The sequence below is a fragment of the Molossus molossus genome, unplaced genomic scaffold (assembly GCF_014108415.1).
Source record: "Molossus molossus isolate mMolMol1 unplaced genomic scaffold, mMolMol1.p scaffold_m16_p_1, whole genome shotgun sequence".
Taxonomy (NCBI): domain Eukaryota; kingdom Metazoa; phylum Chordata; class Mammalia; order Chiroptera; family Molossidae; genus Molossus; species Molossus molossus.
Window position 1 is genome coordinate 170,817,490 of NW_023425344.1, and position 19,316 is coordinate 170,836,805.

Below are 19,316 nucleotides of genomic sequence, written 5' to 3' on the forward strand. Positions count from 1 at the left end.
ATCTGATTTTTGAAATTACTAATGAGTGTGAATATTTTTCACGTTTTAGTTATGAATATACACTTCTGTAATTTTTTCCCCCATGTTCTCTACTAATTTTTCTTTTTTCGGAGTGGGTGAGGAGAGGGAAGGGGATAAAAGGGAGGGGGGAGGGGTTCAAAAGAGGTTAGTGCCTCTGGAAGTCTGGTGGCTGGTGGTGGCCCCTCAGGATGGGGGCCCGGCGTTGGCTTTGCCGGGCTGACTACCAGGCTGCCTCCTTGTGGCTTCCCGAGCCAAGTCCCAGGTGATCGCGCTGCTGGAGGCCTGGGGAGATTCCGAGTGCTCTGGAGACTCCAATACTGTGGCCATGAATGGGAGAGTGGACTTCCCCAAAAAGAAGCCTGCCCACCAGGGACCTGGGTCGCCCTAGGAAAGACCAGGGTGGTGGGGGATGGCTTCCCCACGGTACTCGGCACTTCCACAGGGGCTGTTACTGGAAGTGGAACCCAGGTGGCACCGGTAGTAGTCACTGGAGAGGATGCTTGCCATGCTCTTGCTTGTGGACTGGTGGAAACCTTGGCGGCGATCCCTCGCGGGCCTCGGCGCGCGATCCTGGGTGACAGGAACAAGGACGCTAGGCCTTGGAGCCCATTTGCAGAGATGGCGGGCGGCCGCTCCACGACCCAGAAGCGCAGGGGTCTCTACTAATTTTTCTACCTGTGTCTTAAATTCCTCCTGGATTTGTGAACTCTTTACCTATTAGGAAAATTCACCCTTAAGGTTCTCCATATTTCTTTCCCCTGTAATTTTTCTGGTACAGCATGCTTTTGGGAGAACTCGTTTATTTGTATATGACACTTTTAACTAAGAGGACGTACTAGAACCCTACAAATCTTTAAACTACAGTAAATTGTTAATCATCGCTTTGCGAGACAAACAAAATTCAAATTAGTAAATGAAGGGGGTGTTACAAGCAATGCCTTCAGAATTGGAATCTAAAATTCACTACACCTCTGCTTTCATGATTTGGAGCGATCTTCTTAAGTTACCATGACATAGTCAACAGTAAAGATGGAGGGCGTTTACAAACAAAAAGTACACGATCATACTCTGGGATTTTCGCTAGGAATCACTTTGCTTAAAATAACGCAAGCAGTAATTACCTTCTCTGACTTTCTTGGGCTCCTCGTTTGGCTGCTTACACAGGAAACCAAAATGGTGTGTGAGGGGGCGGGGATTGTGCCACGGATGATCTCACGCTGGCATGACGTCAAGAAAATTTGACGTCAGACGTCAGAAGGCGGTTGCCACGGGGACCATGCTCCACTGACGGCAGAGTCGTGAAATCCTCTACACCCCCGTCTCCTTTCGGCCTCCGCAGGGTCTAAGCTGCTAAAGACGCTTTAACCTTAAGGGGGCCTCAGGGAGAGAGGAGTAGTGTTGTTCCGCCGAGAGCCCCACCCCCGTGGCTCCCGGTCCCGGTCCCGGGCCCCGGCCTGTGGTGGCGAGCGGCGGCCACAGGAAGCGGCGGCGGCGGGCGACCTACCCGGGGCTCCCTTGCTCCATGCACGGCTGGGCGAAGGGATCCGCCATATTGGAAGCAGAGCCGAAGGTGCCTCGGAGCCGCGGCGCGAGGCGGCTGGAGGTGGCGGCCCCGGCCTGGATCCGGGAGGAGTCGGCCACTCCCGGGCCCGCAAGGTTGGGGAGTGAATGAGTCGCTTACGCTAGTCTCCTCCCCGCCCACTCCCTCCACTTTCCGCCGCCGGGACCCGGCCGGGAGGGGTCCGGAGACGGCCGTGGCGGCAGAATGTTCTCTAAGAAGCCGCACGGGGACGTGAAGAAATCTACCCAGAAGGTGCTGGACACCAAGAAGGACGCGCTGACCCGCCTAAAGCACCTGCGATGCGTCATCGGTGAGAAGCGAGGGGTGGCGGCGCCCAGAGGCCTGGGTTGCCCGGCCTCCCCGCTCCTGGGAGCCCCTGGGGACTCTCCCCGGTCCTGGCGCGGTGCGGGTGTGGAGAGTCAGGTCGCCTCTGTAGGGAAGCGACAGGGCAGTTAATTGGGGGAGAGAAAACTTGGCAGTTATCAAACACTAATGACCAGTAACACAGGGTGATCCCATTTTGAGTTAATAGTTCGAAGTCATTTGTTAAAACTAGTGTTACTGTAAAAACTTAGATCGTTTTTAGACTTTCGGGAGACTTGGTGCTGTGGGTAATGGTGTTTATAGGATGTGTTTGTCAGATACATGACCACCGTCATCCCTACCCACGTGAAAAGAAAAGAATCCTCTCTCGGACAACACAGACCCCAATCTTTCAAGTTTTTTGGCTAATGAGGGCCAGGAGGAAGCAGTTACACCTTTTTGGGAAGTGGGTGGTTCCCAAAAAGCTTGTGAGAAAGAGCCCCGCCCTTTGTTAATGCACCTTGTTGGTCATTACTGTCATTTAGAGAACTATTAATTATAGCAAACAAGGTAGTTTACAGCTTCTTTTGCTTCTAGAGAATTACGCAGAATTCTCCTTTTACTTAAACTTTTTTACCTTCTGTTTCTCTTTCTGTTTTGCTGGCAAACTAAAGAGTGCCCTGAGTTTTGGATATAGTGTTAAAGGAATCTTTTGGATAGCGAGTGGATCATTTCGTAGACTGATGAGGGCTGTAATAATATTTTGGAATATCTCGTCCAGTACTAGGATCTTTGTTAATGAAATTTGAGGTGAAAAGGAAAGTTAGTTCGCCTGAGTTAATACGGAGGAGAGTTAATGGTAGAATGGAGTTTTGAACCCAAATGTCTGAATCCTAGTTTAGAGTTTATCTCAAGCTCTCTTCTTAAGGAGTCAGCTTTGAAAAGTGACGTTTATTCAGTGACATAGACCTTATTTGAGGTGCCTGTTTCTATGCCATACCACAGAACCCCACCCTACTCTACCAGGATATACTACCAGTTAACACTTGTCATTTATATAGTGCTTTACTGTTTACAAAATGATTTCACATAAATTATAATTAATCCTCGTAATAACCCTACAGTAGATATTATCCTCCTTTTTTTACCAATGAGGAAGCTGAAGTTTGGGAATGTCAAGCAGTCATCCAGCTACTAGGAGGCAGAGTCTGAACTGGAACCCAGATTTCGTATCTCCAATTTGTTTTTTACTCTTCCTATATTTATGAGAGCAAATTTTATTACAACTAAGTTGTATTTATTCCTGTGGAATAGTTAGAAAATTAAATCCAGTTTAATGGTTTAAAAAGAAGCCCAGTTTTCAAGAAAATAGAAATTTTCTGAATGTAGTTGAAATTTTGATCTTTTAATTTCTGTTCTTCATTCTACTTGAGAGTTAACTCATTGAAGAAAAGATTTCGCTGAGAAAGTGAGACAAATAAAGAATGTGTGAATGTAGGAGATGTATCACAGATAATGGAAGTTTGAAATAGAAGGCTTAATGGAATTTGACACCAACTTGGCAAAACTGTAGGTTGGGTAATGGCAGAGCTATAAAGCTGAGTTCCAGTGGAGGATTGACATTTCCTAAATTAAGCCATAGTTTTTAAATTTTAGAGTGAAGGAATGGTTTATATATACTTCTTTCCCAGGGAAGTTTCTTCCATATAGGAGAGGAAACATGGTCTAAATCAAGAGGTCACGCATGTCACATTTTTTGTATGGCCTAGCTTCCTTGGTTTGAAAATAAAACAATAATAATACAATTTTTGCTTTTTAGTAATTTATGGGTTTTGAAAACATAGAGCATATACTGTATATACACATTTGAAATATCCTTAAGAACCTTCAAATAGAGAACACTGTGTTTTCAGATTTCCTGCCCTGCGTATGGAGGAGGTTCATACTGAGAGATTTCTATCTATACTTACATCGTTTTAAAACAGCAGTTCTCAACCACCCTCCCTCCCCCCCACCCTCCCCAATGTTTGGAGACATTTTTGCTTGTCAAAACTTGGGGAAGGTGCTTCCAGCCTCTAGTGGGTAGCAGGAATGCTGGGGAGAAAAATCTTACAGTGTACAAAATAATCTCTCACAATAACGTTCTAGCTCTAAATGTCAATGGTGCTGCGGCTTAGAAACATTGTCAAAATAGAGTAAAAGGTGGACTTCTAAATGTTAAACTTGGTTCTTATATATTAATATAGTAAAATACTCCATATTTTTTAATGTTTACAGTTATTTTGTTTGAAATATGGTTAATGTAATTCCTGAGAATTTGAGTGGGTGAAAGTAGAATGACAAAAGCTGAAAGGAGTCTTAGAGGTTCACCAATTAGGTACATCATTCTGCAGATGGAAAAGACAGTTCACTTTTTTGGAAACAGGTGCAAGTTTTACATAAACACTATTAGGAAACCAGTTTGCAAAGTAATTGAGCGTTGCGTTACACATGATTTTTATTTTTATTTGGTTCCGTCAGAACTATGTTATTAACTCTTAAATTGAACTGCCAGTCACTCAGGGTACTTACACAATTCAGTGAATCCAGATATATGCCAATATATTTTAACATCCAGTGTAAACTTTTTTCATGGCCTGTGTTCCTACTGGTAGGACAATTCCAGATGATTTCATAGAACTTGACTCTGTAGGATTTAGATTTAGATCTGCTTTGTTGATTGATTTGTAGGAACTGGAAGTTAAGAGTTATTATTACTTTTTTAAAGAAATAAAGCCTTGCTCTGGCCGGTTTGGCTTAGCGGTAGAGCATGGGCCGTGGACCAATGAGTCGTGGGTTCAAATGAGGCCAAGGGCAGGTACCACGCTTGTGGTTTGTCCTCAGCCCTGGTCAGGGTCGTGCAGGAGGCAACCAGTCAATGTGTCCCTCTCACATCCATGTTTCTCTCTCTCTCCCTTTTTTTCCCTCTCTCTCCCTCATGCTCTGTCTGAAGATAAATTGAAAAATATCCTCTGGTGAGGATTTAAAAAAAAAAGAAATAAAGCCTTGTCTATTTTGAAAAATTTAGTGTTTTCCTCTTGCCACCCCCCCGCCCCCCCCCCCCCCCTTTTTTTTTTTTTTTTTTTTTAGCAATTACTAGCCTTAGGATAAAGACTAAGCACATGTAAAGTGGCTAACATAATGCCTGGCATATAGTGAGTACCGACAAAATGTTAATTTTCATCATCTATGGCAAAGTAACAGTTTATAGTCTTCTTGATTTAAAAAGAAAAAGATGAATTCTTATTTATAATAAATATATTGATTATTGTTGGATGATTCTTTCTCATAGCTTTATTGAGGTATAATTGACATACAATAAATTGCACATGCTTAAAGCATATATTTGAATAATTTTTGACATATATAAATTTTGTGAAGCCATCATGACAGTCAAGATTAGAACATATCCAGACAGTAAGAATAACAACTACATCTATAACCTGAAGTTTCCTTTTGCCCCTTTGGAATCCCTTACTTCCACCCTTACTAGCGCCTACCCTCTTCCCTGGGCAGTCACTGATCTGCTGTCACTCTAGATTAGTTTGCATTTTGTAGTTTCATATATATGGAATTACACAGTATTTTTTGTTTGGTATCATTTATTCAGCCTTATGATTTTGAAATTCATCAATATTGTTGTGGAGTATGTCAATAGCACATTGCTTTTACTGCTGAGTAGTATTCCATTGTGTGGATGTGCCACAATTTGATTATCCATTCACCTGTTTGTTGGTGGACATGTGGATTTTCAGTTTTGAGCTATGGCAAATAAAGCTTCTATGAGGTATACTTGTATAGACTTGTTTTCTCTTAGTTAAATACTTAGGAATGGAATGGCTGGATCATGTGGCAGTTGTTTACTTTTTAAAGAAACGGCCATACTGTTTTTTACCATTTTATATTCTCACCAGCGGTGTATGGAGAGTATCAGTTTCTTCACAAATGCACCAACATCACTTCACATTACCCATCTTAATGTCAACCACTATAAGCAGTATGTAGTGGTTATAATGAGTATTTCTGTGATATGTAATAAGGTTAAGCTTCTTTTCATGTGCTTATTTACCACTATAATTTCTTTGATGAAGTAAGTGTCTGCTCAGCTGTTTTACCTATTTTGAAATTGTTTTCTTATTCAGGTTTGAAAAGTCTTTGCATATTTTGGGTAAAAGTACTTTATCAGGTTTTTTCCCCCAGTCTTTGGATTGTCTTTTAATTTTCTTTGAAGGAGGAGGGGTTCTTCATTTTAAGTCCCTTAAATCAAACTTTTCTTTTATGGTTCATACTTTTGGTATCAAAAATCTTTGCTTGAGCCAAGGTCATAAAGATTTTCTTATATGCGTTCTTCTGCTAAAATCACAAAGATTTTCTTAAATAATTACTTCTAGCAGATTTATAATTTTAGGTTCTATATTTTGGTCTATCATCCATCTTCAGTTAACTTTGTAAATATGGTCTGAGATATGGATTGAAGTTTATTTTTTTGCACATGGATATCCAATTGTTCCAGCACCATTTGTTGAAAAAGACTGCCCTTTCACCATTTAATTGCCTTTGTAGTTTTTCCAAAACTCAGTTGTCATATATAGGTGGGTTTATTTTTGGACTCTATTTTGTTCCTGTGATCTATTTGTCTTTGTTGGTGCCAATACCACAGTGTTGTTGTTTTTTATTTACTGTAACTTGATAGTAAATCTTGAAATCAGATAGTGATGTCCCTTCAACTTTGTTCTTCCTTTTCAAAGTTTTTTTTTTTTTGGCGGGTGGGGAGTATGCCGAGTCATTTCCATTTCCATATGAATTTTAGGATTAGCCTGTCAATTTCTAAAATAAATAAGATAAATTTTCCTGCTGGGATTTTGATTTGGATTATGGTAAATCAATAGGTCAACTTGGGAAAAGTTGACCACAATATTGAAGTCTCTGACTCATGAACAAGGTATGTTTCTCCATTTATATGGGGCTTCTTTCATTTCTCTAGCAGTGTTTTGTAATTTTTAATGTACAGGTCTTACATATTTTTTGTTACTTATTCCTAAACATTTTTTACTTTTGAATCTCTTTTAATTAACATCTTTATATTCATTTCTGATTGTTGCTAGTATAAGAAAATACAATTGATTTCTGTACATTGAACCATGTCTTTTTTATTTTAAATTAAATTTATTGGGGTAACATTGGTTAATAAGATTATATAGGTTTCAAGAGTACATTTGTATGACACATGATCTGTATATTTTTTTATCCCACATTATACACACAGTATCAGATTACAATGCTGGTATTACCAACACCAATTATGATTACTGAAAAAGTTAATTTTTTGCATAGTCATAGCCTTATATCTTAAAACTTTGCTAAACTCATTAGCTCTATTAGTTTTTTTGTAGATTCCATTCGATTTTTTACATAGACAATCTTGTCTGTGAAGAAAGACAGTTTGGCTTCTTGCTTTCCAATCTTTCTTTCTTTTACTTCTTTTATTGCCTTTTTTAACTCCCTAGAACTTCTAGTACAGTATAGAAGTGGAGAGAGTGGATATCCTTGTCTTGTTTTTTTTTTTTTTTTTTTTTTTTTATTTTTTAATCCTCATCCGAGGACATTTCTCCATTTTTTGTACAAACAGAGTGGGAGGGAGAGAGAGGAAGAGAGAGAGAGGGAAACATCGATGTGAAAGGGACACATCGAGTGGCTGCCACCCGCACGACCAACCAGGGCCGGGGACAAACTGCAACCGAAGTACATGCCCTTAGCGGGAACCGAACCCGGGTCTCTCCGGACCGCAGGCGGACGCTCTAACCGCTGAGCCAAACCGGCCAGGGCCCTTGTCTTGTTTTTGATCTTGGTTAAGCAGTCTGTTTTTTATCATACAATGATAACTAGGTTTTTCATAGAAAGCTTTTATCATGTTGAAAAAGTTTCATTCTAGTCTTAGTTTGCTTAGAGTTTTCATCAGGAATGGATGTTGGATATGTCAAATACTTTTTAGCTTTAGTTGAGATGAGCAGAATTATAGTAGTTGATTTTAAAATGTTAAATCAACTCTGCAGTCCTGGGATTAAAGCTCAGTTGTCATGATGTACTGTCATATTTATATATGGTTGGATTTGATATGCTAAAGTTTTGTTTATGATTTATATATTTATATTCATGAACTGTACTTTTCTTGTAACTTTTTTGGTTTTGATACCAGGTCATGTTAGCCTTATAATATTACAAGTGTTCTTTTTAAATTTCTGGAAGTATTCATGTTGAATTGGTATTATTTTTCCCTAAATGTTTGTTAGAATTCACCAGTGAAGCCATATGGATATGGAGTTTTCTCTGAGGGAAGATTTTTAACTATTATATTAGGTATAGGGCTATTCAGGTTATTTCTTCTTGTGTGAGTATTGGTAGTGTTTCTTTTCTTTTTTTAAAATTTTTTTCCCTTTATTGATTTTAGAGAGAGAGGAAGTGAGAGGGAGAGAGAGAGAGAACATTGATTGGCAGCCTCCTGCATGCCCCCACTGGGAATTGGGCCTACAACCTGGGCATATGTCCTGATGGGGAATTGAACTGATGACCTCTTGCTGCATAGGTCATGCCCAACCACTAAACCACACCAGCTGAATGGTAGTGTTTCTTAAGCAATTTTCTCATTTCATGTATGTTGTCAAATTTATGTGTATTATGTTCATAATGCTCACTTATCCTTTTGATATCAGTTGAATCTATGGTGATGTCACTTCAACCCTCTTATTCCTGATATTGATGATATGTTTTTCTTTTTCTGATCAATCTGACTAGAGGCTTATTGAATTTTTTGATCTTCTAAAAAGAATCAGCTTGTAGCTTTATTGATTTTTCTCTATTTTTGTTTTAATTTTATTGATTTCTGCTTTGATCTTTCTCATTTCCTTTTTTCTACTTTTAGTTTTGTATTTTGTTTTTTCAAAATCACCTTTAAGTATTCTAGGGTATTGAACAAATGACAAAGCTCTTTTTTAGTTTAGTTTAATGTACTTTTTTTCTAGTTTCTTAAAATGTAAACTGAGGTTATTGGTTTAAGATCTTTTTTGTTTCTACAATAGGGATTTGGTTATATAAAATTTCCCCTGTTATAAATTCCACAGATAACAGTATTTTGTATTTTTATTTTTCATTAGGTCCAAATTGAATTTTACTTTCCTTTTTATTTCTTCTTTGCCCCTTGGGTTATTTACAGTTGTGTTCTTTAGTTTAAAATATTTGTGCATTAGTCAGATATCTTTGTTATAGATTTCTTGTTTAATTTTATTATAGTCAGAGAACATACATTTAAGACTTGAATTCTTTAAAATTTATTGAAATTTGGAAGTCTAGAATGTTTTAACTTGATAGATAAATATTTCATATGCACTTGGAAAAATATATGTACTCTGTTGTTGGGTTGAGTGTTCTAAAAATATCAGTTTGAGAGTGTTGTTGAAGTCTTCTATATCCTTGCTGAATTTTTTTCTGTCCACTTGTTTTTATCAGTTATTGATTAGGGATGGGGTGGTGGTGAAGGGTGGTGCTGAAGTTTCTGACTGTACTTGTGGATTTGTCTATTTCTTTTTGCACTTCTATCAGATTTTGCTTCATGTATTTTGAATCTCTGTTATTAGGTTCCTAAACATTTAAGATTATCATTTCATCTTGATAAATTGACTCCTTTATTATTATGAAATGATCTCTTTATCCCTGGTAATAGTTTTTGCTCTGGAATCTGATAGTAACGTAGCCACTTCTACTTTAATTTGACTAGTGTTAGTAGTGCATATACTTTTTTTTTTTTACATCTGTTTGTACCTTTGTATTTAAGTGGATTTCTTTTTTTTTTTATCCTCACCCAAGGACATTTTTTTCATTTTTTGTTCAGATAGAGTGGGAGGGGGAGAGAGAGAGAAACATCGACGTGAAAGGGACACATCGAGTGGTTGCAACCCTCACAACCCAACCAGGGCCGAGGACAAACTGCAACTGAGATACGTGTCCTTAACGGAAACCGAACCCGGGTCACTTTGGACCGCAGGTCATCGCTTTAACCGCTGAGCCAAACCAGCCAGGGCTTAAGTGGATTTCTTATTGACAGCATATGGTTGAGTTTTATTTTTTTATCTTATCTAATAATTGCACTCTTTTAATTGAGTGTTTGGGAGATGTACATTTTTTTCCTATGTCACACCATGCTATTACATGGTGCTACATCCCCAGAATTGATCTTATAACGAGAATTTACATTTTTTGACTGCCTTTACCCGTTTCCCCCACCCCCACCCTGTCTCTGGCAGCCACCATTATGTTTTCTACTTCTATGAGTTTGTTTTTTTTAGATTCCATATATAAATGTATTCTTACAGTATTTATTTAACATTCTCTGACAACAGTCTTGTCTGTTAGTAGCACAAACATATTCCAATCCAGATCCATTTATTATAACCCAGTAATACTGTTAAGTGACGGGCACTGTTAAGAGAATACTTTTAAGCAAATGATACATGGAAATTAGTTGACTATAAATTTAAAATGCACGTTTATTGATTCTGACAGCTCTCAATCTAATGACTCATACTCATGGAATACAGTCTTGTCATTATGATTTGATATTTTGCAGGGTGCTGTCAGTCACACAAATGCTGAAGGTCTCAGGTTCCTGTTTGCTTCTCCATGATCTCCTGTGCCACTTGCTGCCACCACAGTATTGATTCCACCTTATTTTTTGCAGTGAGGCATAGTGAAATTATGACGACAGATTTAGGAGTTACTTTGATTCCATAATATAAAAGTATTTTTAGCCCTGGCCAGTTTGGCTCAGCGGTTAGAGCGTCGGCCTGAAGTCCGGAGAGACCCGGGTTCGGTTCCCGCTAAGGGCATGTCCTTCGGTTGCAGTTTGTCCCCGGCCCTGGTTGGTTATGCGGGTGGCAGCCACTCGATGTGTCCCTTCACGTCGATGTTTCTCTCTCTCTCTCCCTTCCTCTCTCCCCCTCCCACTCTATCTGTACAAAAAATGGAAAAATATCCTCGGGTGAGGATAAAAAAAAAATAAAATAAAAAAAATAAGAAAAATAAAAAGTATTTTTAAAAACCTGATATATTTCTGAATGTTTCATTTCAAGAAAAAATTATACTGTCTACCGAATTTTAGGTGAGGGGTTTGGGGAGTTTAGATAGCTTTTGACATTGTTCAATATCCCATAAATAAAAAAAGCATTTCAATTTACAAAAAGAAATATATGGAAACTAAAGATAGTATTTCATAGTATTTTAAGCCCCATATTATTTAAATTGAGTAATATTGCATTGTATATTTTGATAGCATATGATGTTAATATGAGAAATGAACAATTTAAAGTTTTAATATATGTAATCCTCACTATGAATAAATGCATGTTCTCAAAAAAAAGATCCACCTAAGTTGTAGCAAATGGCAGGATTTTCTTCTTTTTTATGGCTGGATAATATACTATTGCATGTATATGTGCACGTGAGTGTGCGCACCCGCCCCCCGCAATACAACATTTTCTTGATGCAGTCATTTGTTGAGGGACACTTTGCTTATTAACATGTCTTGGATATTGTAAATGCTGCAGTGAATATGGGGGTACAGATCTCTCTTAAAGGTAGTGATTTTGTTTCCTTCAGATATATACCCAGAAGTGAAATTGCTGGGTCTTATGGTAGATTTATTTTTAATTTTTTATTTATTGTTATTATTTTTAATCCTCACCCGAGGATATTTTTTCCATTGATTTTTTTTTTTTTTAGTGAGAAATATCCATGTGGTGGCCTCCCACATGAGCTCTGACCAGGGCCAGGGATTGAACCTACAACCCAGGTATGTGCCTTTGACCAGGAATTGAACCCGTGACCCTCCAGTTTGAGGGTTGGTGCTCTAACCACTTATTTCTCTCATCACTTTTATGGAATTTATGAGTGCTTTAGTAAGTATAATATTAGATTAGTATATTAAAAAGTATTATTAGTATATTGGAAAGTCTCATAGCAGGTAAAGAACTGACATTCTTTTAGTTTTTTTTTTTAGCTTTTCTGTTTTATCTTGGATAGTTTCTATTTCTATGTCTTCAAGTTCACTGCTATTTTCTTTTGCTACATGCAGTCAGTCTATCTAGTTTATTTTTCATCTCAGACATAGTTTTTATCTAGTTCATTTTGTATATTATATGTGGAAATTATATTGTCTATGTCTTAATTTTTGTATCTACAGAATACTGTTAAAATAACAGTAGTTCTCTGCTCATTCTAACATCTGTCAAATCTGGATTAGTTTCAGTCAGCTGATTAATCTCTTCATCCTGGGTCATTTTCTTCTTTGTGTGTTGAATAATCTTTGGGTGATCTGATACTGTGAATTTTACCTTAGATACTAGATATGTTTATATTCTTATAAATTCTTGAGTTTCTTTCTGGGGTGCAGTTAAATTGCTTGGAAATAGTTTGATCATTTCAGGTCTTGCTTTTACAATGTGTTGAATGGGTCCATCTAGGGCTAAATACTATCTACCTAAGTGTTAATACCTTTGTATGTGTTCTACCAAAATGCTCTGTAAATTATGATGGGTATTTTTTATAGCTCAGCTCTTGGGAACAGGCACTGTGCTTGGTCTTATGTAAGCATCTGGTACTGTTCTCTCAAATTCATTCACACGGTTCTTTCTCCTCTCTTGGGAAGTTTCCTTACATGGTGTTGTGATCATAGTGGAAGGGGACTCTCCAGTTTCCTGGGTTCTCACTATATTCAGCTTTCTCTTCTTTGGTGCTCTGTTCTGTGTACTCTTAATTACCTTGGTCTTATTGGACTGTCAGGTCATTTTCTCAATTCCTGGATACCACTGGCTCTGCCTGGATTCACTTTCCTCTCATTGCTTGGAAATTCTTTAGTTAAGCAGGAGAAGTCAAAGGTGTGTCTTGTTTGTATGCTCTCTGTCATGAATGACTTTACCTAATGTCCATATCTGCTTGAAACAAACCAACCCCAAAAACCCTGAAACATAACAGTTTTTAAGACACTGGATATCAGATGCTGATAATAAGAAGTTAGAATGAGACTGAAAATTAGCTTCATAGAAAACAACTTGGCCCTCATTTTTTACTTTTTTATATTTAGAGAAGAATTTTTAATCAATTGATAAGTGAAATATAATGATATATCTCATATCTGACTATATTAATTTTTCACAAAGAAAATTATATTAAATGATCTTAAATCAGAAACATAAAAAACCGGTGTTCAATAGATAAAGTGGTAATGTATAAGGACAGAAACAAATATTATATATTCATTAAATAAGTGGCATAGATTAACTTGGAACCAATATGGCCAGAAATCTGAAATCTGACAATGCATGGGATGATTGTAAACTGTAAATTGCATATACTTTTTTTTAAATCCTCACCTGAGGACATTTTTCCATTTTTTTTGTTCAGATAGAGTGGGAAGGAAAGAGAGGAAGAGAGAGAGAGAGAGAGAAACATCGATGTCATCAATGTGAAAGGGACACATCGAGTGGCTGCCACCCGCACGACCAACCAGGGCTGGGGACAAACTGCAACCGAGGTACGCGCCCTTAATGGGAACCGAACCCGGGTCTCTCTGGATCGCAGGCCGACACTCTAACAGCTGAGCCAAACCGACCAGGGCAATTACATATACTTTTTTTTTTTTTTATCCTCACCCGAGGACATTTTTCCAGTTTTTGTTCAGGTAGAGTGGGAGGGGGAGAGAGGAACAGAGAGAGAGAGAGAAACATCGATGTGAAAGGAACACATCGAGTGGCTGCCAACCGCACAACCGACCAGGGCCGGGGACAAACTGCAACTGAGGTACGCGCCCTTAGCGGGAACCGAACCCGGGTCTCTCAGGACCGCAGGCCGACGCTCTAACCGCTGAACCAAACCGGCCAGGGCTACATATACTTTTTAACTTATATTTTTATAGTTTAAATATCACTAATTTGAAAAATTAATTTGACCTCATTGAAATAATTTATCTTTTTCTATCTTTGAAGAAGTGATTTACTGAGCAGGTTATCTATATAAACTCATTAATTTGCTTAGTAATGCAAGCCATTTCAAGTACTGCAAGTCATCTTTGCATTAACAGTTTTTTATTAATGATTTTATTGCATGTAAAGGGTTTACATGGCTTACAGGATTGAATAACATGTGAAATAGAACAGTTAGTGATAAACAGCTGAATACCTGCTACTTAAAGAAAGGAAACGTTATCAGATTCCAGAGATGAGCTGATTACAGGGGTAAGGCATTGAATTTGGTTCTTAGATTTCCCAGCAGTTAAAGTGAAAAGAGAAACATGTTGGGTCACAAGTTTTCAGTGTCTTAGTAAGGAAAGCATGCTTTTTGTTGTTGTTAAAACACTTTCTTGATTCTAAATCCAATCACACTGTGTGTGTATATGTGTTCATATGTTATCTAATGTGTCATTTTCTAGAAGTATCATTGTGATAGAAATAGACCTTGGTGAAAATAGAGAAATGGATGATTAGTAGGTTTGTTAAATGTATTCTTTCTAAAATGAAATGTCTACATAATCTAAATGTTTTTTGTTTGTTTTCCTTCCATTTCTGTAAATGGTGTCACCATTCTCCAGATTACTAATACATGAAACTTTCATATTCGACAATGTGATAGAAAAAGATAAATGAATGTAAGGGTGTCCCACTGACACCTCGGACTCCAAGCATTCCCAACATAAATTTATCTTGGTCTACCACACGGTCTTCTTTAGCTTCTTGTTACCCTTCTCTGATACTTTCTATTTCAGTAACATTGAACCAGAAGTCACTTTCTGAGATGCCTGTGCCTTTGCTAATAATATTACTGTACCATACTACCTTTCTATCAGTCTTACACCTGAAAGCTTCTAGTCTTCCTTCACTATCAGATAGGTATAGGAGCTTTTTCTACACTGTACGTATTCTAGTAATTTGTTTATTTTATTATAATATAATTATTTATTTTTATACCTTCCTGAGGGCAGAGGTGTATCTTTTTTTTTTTTATTATCCTCACCCGAGGACATTTTTCCAGTTTTTGTTCAGGTAGAGTGGGAGGGAGAGAGAGGAACAGAGAGAGAGAGAGAAACATCGATGTGAAGTGACACATCGAGTGGCTGCCACCCGCACGACTGACCAGAGCCGGGGACAAACTGCAACCAAGGTGTGCACCCTTAGTGGGAACCGAACCTGGGTCTTTCTGGACCGCAGGCTGACCCTCTAACCGCTGAACCAACCGGCCAGGGCCAGAGGTGTATCTTTTTATCTTCATATCACTAGATTCAGCACAGTGCCTAGCATGTAATAGATATTCAGTAAATATTATGTATTGCATGATTGAATATATGAGATATGAGGAGAGTAAAGTTGCTTTTTTAAAAATTTTTTTAATTGATTTTAGAGAGAGAGGAAAGGAGAGGGAGAGAGATAGAGACATTGATGAGAGAGAACATCGATTGGCCACCTCCTGCATGCCCCCCACTGGGGACTTTGCCCACAACGTGGGCATGTGCGCTGACTGGGAATCAAACCAGTGACCTCTTGGTGCATGGGTCGACACTCAACCATTGACCCACACCAGAGGGGTGTAAAATTGCCTTTTTATGAGCAACTTCCTTTCAGTTGACAATGTATGGAAAAAAACACTTAAATTCAGCATTCTGATCAGAAAGAAACGTTGGGTAGCCCTGGCCAGTTTGGCTCAGCGGTTAGAGCGTCGGCCTGCGGTCCGGAGAGACCCGGGTTCGGTTCCCACTAAGGGCACGTACTTCGGTTGCAGTTTGTCCCCGGCCCTGGTTGGTCGTGCGGGTGGCAGCCACTTGATGTGTCCCTTCACATCGATGTTTCTCTCTCTCTCTCCCTTCCTCTCTCTCCCTCCCACTCTATCTGTACAAAAAAAAAAAAAAAACACGTTGGGTTATCTTTAGTACCTGCAAAAAAAAAAAAAAAATGGTTCTGAATTTACAGTCTGCACTATGAAAATATAAAAACAATGAAAAACAAAACATAGAACATTAACTGAAAAATGTTTATGGCATTATGGCAGAGGTTATGATAAAGTCTGTCACTGAAAATAATCTTTACTCCTCTTATAATTAACATTTAATTATTTTAAAACTTATTACGTCCAATGAGCCTAACTAGTTTTAAAATGTACACCCCCTCACTTCCCATTTAACTGAATAAACTGACCTGTAGATAGACCTAGAAAAGAAGGTGATATGAAGTTGGTGACTTAATTTGTCAGAAAAACCACAGGAGACTAATACAGATCTCTTGGTGATATGGCCTTTTGTTCCTCTATATGAATTTGAGAATCGGTTTGTTAAATTCAGTAATAATATTGTTGGGGTGTGTGTGTGTGTGTGTGTGTGTGTTTTATTGGATTGCTTTGAATCTGTAGATTTAATTTAGAGGAGATTGACATGTGTAGAAAATCTTTCTATCCTAAAGAGTCTTTATTTAAGCTTTCCTTAATGTTTATGAAGTAAAATCTTATTTTTTCTCTAAGAAAGACTTGCATATCTTTTTTGTAGTCGAGCAGTTACATTAGAAAAGGATCTTAAATTTAAAAATTATGACTTCTGTTTCCTGCAGAAGGAGCTCATGTGACTACTTCATTAAATAGTGATTTAGGTAAAGGTCAAGAAGAAAGAAAGGTCATTTAGATAAAAACATAAATCTCTGTATCTTATAACAGAAGAAAATATATATATATATATATATATATATACACACACACACATATATATATGTATATATATTTTTGGTACATGCCACTAGTGGGACCTGAACCTGGGACTCTCTGGTCCGCAGGCCGATGTTCCAACCACTGAGCCAAACCGGCTAGGGCAAATCTAAATAATTTTAATTTAATTCTCCAGTATAAAGTAGAAGAAAAAAAACCAGATGTATTTTTATTATTTATTTATTTTTAAAAATTGGTTTTTATTTATTTTAGAGAGAGAGGAAGGGAGAGGGAGAGAGAAACATAGATGTGAGAAACGTCTATTGGCTGCCTCCTGTGCACACACCGATCGGGGATTGAACCTGCAACCTCAGTATGTGCTCTGACTGGGAATCAGACTGGCAACCTTTTGGTGCACAGGATAATGCTCAACCAACTGAGCCACACCAACCAGGGCTATATATTTTAAGCATTGGAATAGGGAAGGCCAGTCTTAGCACTTACACCAAACTTAGAAATTGTCATGGCAACGATTGATAAATTTGCCTATATGAAATATTTTAAATTTCTAATAGTACAGTTCATCATTAACAGAGTTAAAAGACAAATATCAAACTAAGAAACGTTTAAAAGAGTTAATTTTCTTAGTTTATGGACAGTTAAAAGTTTATAAAATATGGAAAAGATTATAAGATATGTTGTCAATACATGGAAACAGACTGTCATACATTGATGGCATAATATAAATTAGAGGGAAGTTTGACTGCTAAGTATCAACATTTATTTATTTATTGTAAATCTGTTTTTATTGATTTTTTTTAGAGAGAGAGGAAGGGAGAGAGAAACATCAGTTGGCTGCCTCTAGCACGCCCCCTACTGAGGATCAAGCCCACAACATAGACATGTGCTCTGACTGGGAATGGAACCAGGACCTCTCAGTTCATGGGAGGCCACTCAATCCACTGAGCCACACTAGCCGGGCTAAGTATCAGCATTTAAAATGTACATGTGCATACCCTTCAAAACCACCATTTTTATTTCTTAGTATTCTGAGAATGTATGTAAGTGGGTAAGTGTGTAGGATCTGTGCACTGTTGTTTAGAATAGTGAAAAAATTGAATCAATTTAAATACTCATTATTGGAGATTGATTTTAGAATTGAAGCATATTTTTACAGTTGAGTATTCTGATTCTTAGTATTTTTTAACATTCTAATTATTATTAAATAGTTTGACTTTTCCACATAAACACAAAAGTACATTTCACATATGGTTTTATTTCTTCACTATCTGAAAAATTTTTAAGGAGTGAACATTTTTATAGAAGCAGCTTCATATGTTTCTAATGACAGCCAATATTTTTGGGCACTTTTATGTCGCTGGCTCTGGACCAAGCATTTTACATGTGTTACCTGACTTAATCCCTGCAATAACCCAGTGTGGTAAATAGTAATTAATCACCAAGGAAACTTGAGTATTAAGTAGCTAGTAAGTAGGAAGATATAGTGGAGTAAGTGAGAGTATCTGGGTTCTAATCTCAGCTGTATTATTTAACACTTGTATAAATAATTTACCTGTCTATAAAATTAAAGTAATAGTACCTCAGATATTGTTGGACGATTACATGAAAAATGCATTTGAAGCCCAGACTTTATGGAAGAATTTAAAACATTTGAATTATTTTTTGTTATTAACTCTCACCCACAGATATTTTTTCCATTGATTTTCTGAGAGTGGAAAGGAGGGAGAGAGGAAGAGGAGAGGAAAAGAGAGAAATGTCAGTGTGAGAGAGACACACTGATTGGTCGCCTTCCACATGTGCCCTAACCAAGCCAAGGGATCAAATCTGAAACCCAGGTATGTGCCCTTGACCAGGAATGGAACCCGAGATGCTTGGGTCCACAGGCTGACACTCTAACCACTGAGCCACACAATTGAAAGCGAAAACATTATTTGAATTTTGTTTCCCTTTTTTTCTTTTTCTTTACATTATTTGAATTTTAATTGGAACCTTAATGGTGATATCAGAGCTATTATGATTTATTCAAAGTCAAGTAAAAATTTTTTCTTAAGAAATATTGGGTACAAACTCCTGACTGATTTTTATGATGGTCTAGATTCTGTACTTTATTTTCAGTCTTTAACTTTTTTTTTTAAATCCTCACCTGAGGATATTTTTCCATTTATCTTCAGATAGAGTGGGAAGGTGAGATAGATAGAAACATTGACGTGAGAGACACATTGACCTCTTGCATGACCCCGACAAGGGCCCGCGACTGAGCTGCAATGGGGGTACGTTCTCTTGACTAGAATTGTACCCGCGACTCTTTGGTCCGTGGGCTAATGCTGTAACCGTTGAGCCAAACCGGCAAGGGCTATTTTTTTTTTAAAGGCTAAGTTAGAGACAATTATTTAAAAGTTACATTTTGAGAAAACAAAGGAGGATTGATTCAATGAAAGGAAATAAAATTTATTGTTGGTATTTTATTTCAAGGAAATCCTTAAATTGTGTCACTTAGCAACATTACTCTTCCCATCCCCACCCAAAACGAAAGTAAAATAGCTAGTGAAAAGAGTTCTTGGACCCAGTTCGTGTGCACATGTATGCGTGTGCGTGCTTTCCGTACACCAACAAGCAGTTTTCAGACACCACCAGGGTGTCCGAG

The 19,316-nt window shown here is 37.9% G+C and overlaps 1 protein-coding gene across 9 annotated transcripts in view; it reads left to right on the forward strand.

Annotated features, from left to right (window-relative positions):
- The first annotated feature begins 1,333 nt into the window (after positions 1-1,333).
- Positions 1,334-19,316, forward strand: part of RALGAPA1 (Ral GTPase activating protein catalytic subunit alpha 1) — a 294,638-nt gene continuing 276,655 nt past the window's right edge. For 5 of the 9 annotated variants that reach the window (XM_036275297.1, XM_036275307.1, XM_036275315.1 and 2 more), the window contains exon 1: positions 1,334-1,892. In XM_036275297.1, the coding sequence (XP_036131190.1) occupies positions 1,787-1,892 (106 nt within the window). In that variant the 5' untranslated portion in view covers positions 1,334-1,786. The remainder of the gene's footprint in view (positions 1,893-19,316) is intronic. The other 4 variants (XM_036275266.1, XM_036275274.1, XM_036275281.1 and 1 more) reach the window with 2 other exon arrangements.